The sequence below is a fragment of the Procambarus clarkii genome, chromosome 93 (genome assembly GCF_040958095.1).
Source record: "Procambarus clarkii isolate CNS0578487 chromosome 93, FALCON_Pclarkii_2.0, whole genome shotgun sequence".
In the NCBI taxonomy this organism is placed as follows: domain Eukaryota; kingdom Metazoa; phylum Arthropoda; class Malacostraca; order Decapoda; family Cambaridae; genus Procambarus; species Procambarus clarkii.
Genome location: NC_091242.1, coordinates 5,400,528 through 5,409,300, shown reverse-complemented (window position 1 = coordinate 5,409,300; position 8,773 = coordinate 5,400,528). Strand labels below are relative to the sequence as shown.

Sequence of the window (8,773 nt, the reverse complement as noted above, 5' to 3'; positions counted from 1 at the left end):
AAAAAATTTGGACTAATTTATTTTACGCCCACACGTTACTTGTCATATTAAGCTAACGCGCAGTAGTGTGTTTAAAGTCAAGAGGACTGGGTCGAACATTACCCAATTTGGAAAATTGTAAGGCACACAGTCTCATTTTATTGCATTCAGGGGTGTTTTTTCATAAATTCACCACTATCATAGCTCTGTCAGAGTTAATATTGCGTAGGAAGCATTTATAATTTCACTGATTTGTGCAACTTTATGAAATCTGTTGGCACGAAACTACTTGAAACGTAGACTTTTGTTTTAATTATATTTTTTATCTTAATTTTTAGTTGACACAAAATCCAACAAACTTGGTGATTGCCAAAAAAGGGGTAATTATGTATAAATACAGATTATTTCTGAATCCGAAAGGGGTCACAAAGTATGTAATCTCAATTTTGGAGGGCCTATTGTACATAAAACAATTGAGTACTCACCAGGAGTTGAAATGTTGCTCCACGTACAGTCTTGGAATTATGTCTGTTATTATTATTTATGCCAATTGGTAGTTGAGGTAGTCTTTGGTGAATTTGAAGTTTCAACAGAGAAATTAGGAGGGAAGGTGCTGAAGTTCCATTAAGCCGAGACCACCTTCCTCTGCATAGTTTACGTGCCAGAAATATACCCTGAAACAATATAAATGACCTTAGTCGGTGTGCCTAGGTAAACATTTAAAAATCATATAATTTTGACCAGGTCTTCTGGCCTTCAAAGCAAACTCCTTGAGATGGAAAAATACTACGAGTGTTGGTGGGAGAATCAGATATGATCTTTTACAGTTTGTGCATAAATCTGCAATTATGCTTCCTTCAAACCCTAATGCTTGCACCTCATTTCCATTTTTATAATTTGTTTACAGAATTAAAGTATGTTATGCAGGTTTGAGAGATACACATGTTGTAGACAAAATGCTGTGTGTGTGTCTGTCTCATGTAGTCATTATCTATGATGATTATTGGTAAATATGAAAATAGCATTCATTTTCCTAATTTAAAATGTAATTTCATCCATCCAAAAAACAAAAATCAATGTAGGCAAAAGACCCTAAATTATTTTTTGCCTGCAGTTGGTGAGTAAAATATATAAAACAATTCTTTGCCAAATATGCTTATTTGTTGTGGTTATAATGATACTGTACTCTTAAAACCAAACTACCATTGGCACCACTTGTTTTTATTCTTATCTTTCTCGATGATGTGTACTTAATGACAGGTCAGTACACAACATTGTCAACATTCTTTACTTTTATCTGACTGCATTTTTCTCCTACAATGCTTTTACTTACAAGTATAACTAAGCACAGTGACTGCCTAGGAAGAGGCTAAGTCCAAGTGATACACCCTAAACCCAATAGAGCTTTACCTGATTAACTTGTACATTATTTATATCCTTTTAAATTTTTTATTTAGTGGTTTTATTTTAGGTTGTCGAGCTGGAATGATAAAGATGTGGTCTGTTGAAAGCTGCCAGCTAATAGGGGAATTACGAGCACATGCATCTCCCATTAATGCAATCACTACCAATTCAACATGCATCTTTTCGGCTTCAAAGTAAGTAGGGATGTTATTATATTGTATATTAACTATAGAATAATAACTCATTAAATGAATGCTAAGTGGTAAAGTAGGTAGGTGGTTATTAAATTTTTGTAACAGATTACTAACAGTGGCAGTGAACCAAACAAAATCCAGCTTGCGTGCAGTTCAGAATTTGGTGCCACAAGGTAGTCCTCACACTATTACTCTTCTCATCTCTATCCCTATTCCTATAGAGGACATAGACAGAAATACAAGTAAAGTGTTTCATGACATCCTTCGCTGACACCAGAATATCAAACAGTATTGTTTATTTTCAAACAAGAAAAAATAATAGCATTTCACATCTACTATTTTGAGGAAGACAATGTACAAGTTGTTGTTATTATAGTCTAATTCAGACAAGGTTAATTTCATTAACAGCAAATAATGTATGGAGGTTGGGAAGGGGTGGAAAAACCTTTATAATGATTAGCCTCTTACAAAATCAAAGTATTTTATACCCAAATCCAGTTTTCTTCTCATTTAATGGAATGAATGGAATGCCATTTACTCAATAGATGCAACAAATCTTTGGTCTTAAGAGTTGGCTTATACATTTGTGTTTACCTATGAACCTATGTAGAGTACTAATATGTGGAAGTGCAGGAAAATTATTCTGTACCAGCATAATAGTCATAATGTTTCTGTACGGCTTCTTTCATTATCACAATTTGTTGGCCTAGATTTTAAACAGGCTTAGTGTGTGTGCATTAGTGATTACCTAATAATGTCTATTGGGAATGAGTGACACATTTAAGTCCAGCCTCCTAGCTATTTGTACATTGTGTTTATAAATTTCATGATGTTCAAGTTTACTCTTATGAATTGTATACAAAATGTTATGGAGGGGAAAATTAGAAACATATAAGGAGGATGCCCATTATAATGCCTACATTTAAATGTCATTTCTCTTTGAAGTGATTATGATTTTTTTGTTTTTTTTCATTTTACATCTTCAAAAATAAATTAATTTATTATAAAATATCTTGTGCACATAAGTGATGAATTTTAGGAAGTTTGTGACTTGTATATGGAAGCTAGGCACAGTACATTTCTTGCCAGGAAGATAATTATATATTTGATTAGTACAATTAAAGTCAGTGTTAGATTGAGTTTTGCATAGTTAATTCATTTCATAGCCTTAATTGGTCATAGACGAGAATATATTGTCTTGACGTTTAATGTAACATTGAAAATGTCAAACATTGCTTGTCACTAATTTATCCCAACTCATATAATTTTCCATACTATTAAAAGCAATAAAAGAGGATACAATACTTTTGATAAGCTTGCCTTTTTAACCAGAGGCAGGAAACATTTCTCTTACTCTACAATGCACTATTAACTTTCATTTTAATTACTGTATGCTCTGTCTTGCTGCCCCCCATCAGTGAGGGAGACATTCGGGTGTGGAGACCCCTAGTGGGTGTAGCTGCTGGCACAACTTTTGAACTTTCACTCTAAACGTACCCTGAGCTCCAGCGTGGAAAAGTGAAGTAATTCCTTAGTGTGCATGACAGTGTGAAAATAAAAAATTAGCCTTGACCTGTTTTTACACATCATTATGTACCTTCCCCTGTTTTATTAATACAGTACTTATTTTTAATGCAAGTAGTCAGATGATCCAAGTCATCTTTAGTGTTGAAGTATTCAATTATTAGAGAACTTGAGATACATAATAGTAACCCTTTGTTATGCAGTAACATGAATTCATATTTAAGGCCTTGGACTGTTTAAAATATATCTATGTGTACACCGAGATGTTTTGTGTATCCTCCATCTGCTAGCTAAGCTAATTCCTTATTTGTTATCCTGCCCAGTGAAAAGTATGCTTGTTATTTCTTGTTACGGTCTTGTTATCAAGAGAAGGTCGGTTTTGTTAACCATGCTTGTTATTTCATTTTAGTAGCAACATCCCTAGTTTCTGTATATTTTAATTCATGTGTAACTATACTCGAGTGATCGTCAGTCTTTATGAAAACATGTCAAAGATGATTGTTGAAAGTGCATTACATTGTTTTAAAACACAAGTGGACTTCCCATGATGAATTTCTCCATATTATGTATAGCAACTTTTAACATTTTGTTTTTAAATATTTACCATCAGCAAATCAACACACTGAAATGCTTTTGATTTGCTTTTACATGGAAAATATTTTTGTAGTAAATTATTTAGCCTGGCCACGTTTTTCTAGCTTTAGATAAAATATTATTGTGCTTTGCATGCATGAGATCCATAATACATGCATCTATAAAGAGCTAACATAACATTCTAATCATCTTTGTATGGCAGATACATATTGCTGTTCTAAAAAAAAAAAAATTAGGCAACAATGCAAAATTATTGATGTACAAGTTTTCACAATTTTAAACCAATACAGCAATCTATAGATCAAGGAGTTCTACACTTACGTTTAAGCAACATTATTAATGTGACAGCTCTCGGCTTATCAGTGAAACACATGGTGAAAGGCTTATACTATGGGAATTTAGGTGTTATAACATGAAAGACATTGATACCACTTAGGAGGTGAGCTTGCTTGTGCCTATAGGAAGTGAGCTCTAACTCATGGGCCTTTCCCCTTAACTATTGTAACTTGTGGATTTATACTTTAATGTTCTGGTAAAATCTTACTTCACAAGGAAGGTTATTCATATCAATCTGAAATAATAGGAGCCAAAGGACTGAGCCTGTAGGATCTGGTTAACGATTTTGGTACTGTGGGGACAACATAAAATATTTTTAGTCTTAAGATGAAATTCACAGAACCATGTAAGTTTTATTTATATGGTCATTAATATGTCTTTTAATGAATTTGTTGGCAAGAAAATAAAATAAGTTTATGGTTTAATGTCTTGTACAATGCAACATGTATTATTGGCTTAAGGGCTACATTGTGTTTGATGCAAATCATTTCTAATTCAAGCCACAGATAACAAATGACATCTAATTAGTTAAGTGAAAATAGTGTATCAATGTCTTATTTATACCAATTAGACTTAGTTTTATCCATCCAGTGCTGTGGATGGATAAAACAGTGCTGTGTATTTACATCTTTAAAGCTTGTAATTTGAACAAGTTTTTAGTCAACAAAATTCACATATAAGATAAATTGCCTTTAATGGGATGGAATGTGTATTTTTATATTTTACTTTAGTTCAAGACAAAAAGCAACCAAAATTTTTATATTGTAACATTATAGTTGTGAGGTAAATTGTAATTTATAGTTAACTCCTTAGATTTGTGAACATTTTATATGAAATAATATATGGATCTATTTACAGTGACTGCACAATTGGCATGTGGAGAATGAGGACCAGTTATGATGTTTCTCCAGAGTTTGTCAGACGCCTCATGACCTGATGCTGCTTCCAAATACTAAATGGATGTTTTAATAATTTGTAATTAAACACATTTCCAAGGAAATTTTGTTTTTTCTGAAGGAAAATTCTAGAAGATCTTTATGGTCCCTTACATGAGGCTTAGAAACTTGGGTTCACAAATAATGACTTATACTATTGTGTGAACAGGAAAATGTTATTTATTTTTATTGTGAAATTGAATAAAAATAGATTTAAGATATATACAGCTGTCTTAAGTAAATTTTAGCTTCAAAATGCCTTTAGTATTTTGATGTACAATAATATATACAGAAACAAAAGAATAAAATTAAATACAGTATTTTCTTAAGTAATACAGCATATCCTCTAAATATAAATGTAACAATATTTGAATCCATTGAGTACCAGTATGAAGGTGCATCTATCAATATTTTTTAAAATATGAATTCAGTGTAGAAAATCAAAAGAACAAAAATAGGGTCATCATTGGGATAGGGTTTTAAATGCTTTTATATGCATTTTATGTAAAATTTTAAAATCTTGTTGAGTGGAGATGCTAGTGGTGGGTTTGTAGAGCAACTTAAAGAATTAAAAGATCTGAACATAATCTCCAGATGAACATCTTATCATGAGTGAATACTATTAATTAATTGATGAAGTTTGTTGTCACGTAGGCGTACCTCCAAAATCCAGATTCAATCTAAATTTATGTGAAATCCATATTGACAGAAATTTGCTCTTTTTGGGCTCAAAAAGCCCAAAAAGTAGACTTTTTTTTCAGACAAGGCAGGCAAATTTGTTCAAATTTGCTCTTTGACAAAAAAATGTCAAATTTGTTTTTCATAGGAGGTGATACAAAATTCTGTTATGCATATTTAGACAAATATATAGATTATTTTTGTGCATAATTATACACACAAAACTGTAGTGAAAATTTACTGATTTACATTTTTTTGTAGCATAGGATGGTGGTCTCGATTACACAGGTAGCAAAAGGTCGATATGGCGCTATATCACGTTGACTTAAACGTCAGCAGTCACTTGGATTTGGTCTTTTATGTCATCAATGTCCATGATTCATGCCATTTTCACAAATACAGACTAACTATTCACTTTAGGCTACATTGCTGCAAAATAAAAAATCATTGGTATGCGACAGCATTTAAATCCTTATGCTTAGATTTCAATGCTTTTGTCATCTCTTTCCACCGCCACTCTTATTTTATTCAGAAACTTCCTAAATAGTCTTCCTGGCTTGGTGCCTTCTTTTGATGGTAAAGAAGCTCATCTGATCTCATCCTTGTCTAATCTACCCCATATTACTCTGGCAACTTAACACTTTCGTGCTTTGGGCGAGCGAGCGCCAGACCACCCCCGAAGGTGGGCCGGGCATTTCACGTGAGCGCGCGGTAATACTGAAAAGCGTATACTCTTTTTCAATTTTGTCACCTCAATTCTCCTAGGTTTTTCATTTTGGTATCAATGTGTTTGCAATAGTTCCCTACATGAGTATATGCATATGAAGTTCAAACGCCTGGCGTACCACCTACCCCAAACCGAGAAATTGGCCGCACGTTACCCGTGAGCGCGCAAGAGCGATAAAATGTGTATACTCTTTTCACTTTGGTCACCTCAATTCTCATCCTAGGTCTTTCATTTTGGTATCAATGTGTTCGCAATAGAATTCCCTTCAGAAGTATATGCATATAATGTCTTAAGACCCCAGTGTGCCCCACCCACAGCCAAGCCGAAAGCAGGCCATGCGTTACCCGTGAGCGAACACGCACTACACCCCCATATCCCGCTCACCAATGTTTAGTATCTATTTCCGGCTGATAACATCAATTTTTGTGTTACAGCGAACATTTTGGTATCAAATTGTTCCCAATGGGATGCTTTAAAGTGATATATGCATATACGGGCATGAAATATAAGGGCACAAAATATAATTTCAGCAAACTTTGTGTAAGAAATAATTGTACAAATCCCAGAGGAGTGCTAGGTACAGGACAGGTGAAGCCTGGTATTTCTATAAAACTGTCTACAAAGGGTGGAGTATTGTCAGTAGACTAGGCTCCATCAGAACTTGGTGGGGGTACGTTTGGTACCCGCGGTATGAGTTCCAATACCACGCCGTGCACTGTGGCAGTATAAACATCATAATCCTTGCTCCCCCCTCACTTTCAATTTCATCATCATCTGGTGTTTCCGTTTCAATAAATTCACTATCTAAAACAATGTCACTATCAGCACTTTCTATATCAGATAAATCACATATAGCCTACTGTACTTTTGGTGTACTGTACAGTAAGAAATATAGCTGAGTAAAATAGTTGGAACGTTCACACGTTTGGGATGCGAGGGAAGGCAGGAGTGGTCACTAGCATGGGATGATAACAATGGGCCTACCTCCTGGATTGCGCTTCTTTGTTGCCACATGGGCCCTCACAGAAAATGGAAAGATGTTGGTGCCAATTTTAAAACCAGTCCCCCAAAAATCAGATAAAAACCTGAATTTTAGCAAATTTTAAAATCTTTTACATCATTCCGTCATATTCATCTAATCAATTTTTGACGCCATACTGCATCGTCCCCACGCGAAAATGTTAACATGCAGAGAATATACATGAACAAAAGCTAAAGGACATGTTTAATAAAAGATCAGACCACACTCACAGGAAAAAACTTATGGTTGGTACAAAAGATTTGGATGCTCCAGAAAAAAGTTGCAAACTTGTTTGTGCAATGTGTAGTACAGTACAAGCTTAGTTGAACATTATAAAATATATTAGCATTATCTTGAAAAATATTTATGAATGGAAAAGCAAGATGAAAACAAAAATGATAAAAATTATGTTGTGATGAAACAAAAATCTGGATTTTAATTTGTCCTCTCATAACTTTTTTTTTTTTTTTTTTTAATTCCAAATTTCAGAGAGAATTCAATGTGCAAATTTGTTTCGTTGTTTAGGGAGATATGTTATAGGGCAGTCTGGATTTGGGAGGATGCATCTTTATGTTCTTGGAAGTTAAGTACTGTACTGTGTAAAAATCATATCAAAGGACAAATATTTTCTATTGGAAATTTATTTATGACTAATTCGTAATTGTGTAAAAATTATAAAAAGTACCTCTGTACAGTACCATAATTCAAAGTATAGTTCATTTTAAGGTGTCATAAATTTGCCATATTATATTTCAGAGACTGATTCAAACCACACTAATTTTAAGTTTGGCAGGTTTTATGGTAATTATGGCTAAATTAAAATTACCATTATCATACTACCAGTATTAAAATTTTATGATAAATTGCTAGTAATTTTATTACTGAATGGCCATTATCTATTTCTGTAAGTGCTTTACACAGGAAGGATAGTTCTTCATATTTATTTTTATATATATATATATATATATATATATATATATATATATATATATATATATATATATATACACACGCACACACACACACCAACCCGTTCTCGCAAATTTAATAAGTCAATATTGACTTATTAGTTGCGTGCATAGGTGACATACTAAACATAATAGTTTCCCTTGAAAAGCTTCATAGAAAACACCGACCTTACCTAACCTACTTAGTATGTTAAAATAAGCATCTTATAGCTTCGTAATTACAATTGTTACTTAACCTATTATAGGTATAGGTTAGGTAATAATTGTAATTACGAAGCAATAAGATGCTTATCTTAACATACTAAGTAGGTTAGGTAAGGTCAGTGTTTTCTATGAAGCTTTTCAAGGGAAACTATTATGTTAAGTATGTCACCTATGCACATATTTAATAAGTCAATATTGACTTATTAAAT

The 8,773-nt window shown here is 33.2% G+C and overlaps 1 protein-coding gene across 1 annotated transcript in view; it reads left to right on the top strand.

Moving 5' to 3' along the window:
• The window catches only part of Klp31E (kinesin-like protein 31E), a gene marked incomplete in the record, with an annotated part of 248,841 nt that extends 240,442 nt beyond the window's left edge, over positions 1-8,399 (top strand). The window contains 2 exon segments of the mRNA XM_069319410.1: positions 1,451-1,577; positions 4,890-8,399. Coding sequence (XP_069175511.1) covers positions 1,451-1,577; positions 4,890-4,968 — 206 coding nt within the window.
• Positions 8,400-8,773: the final 374 nt, after the last annotated feature.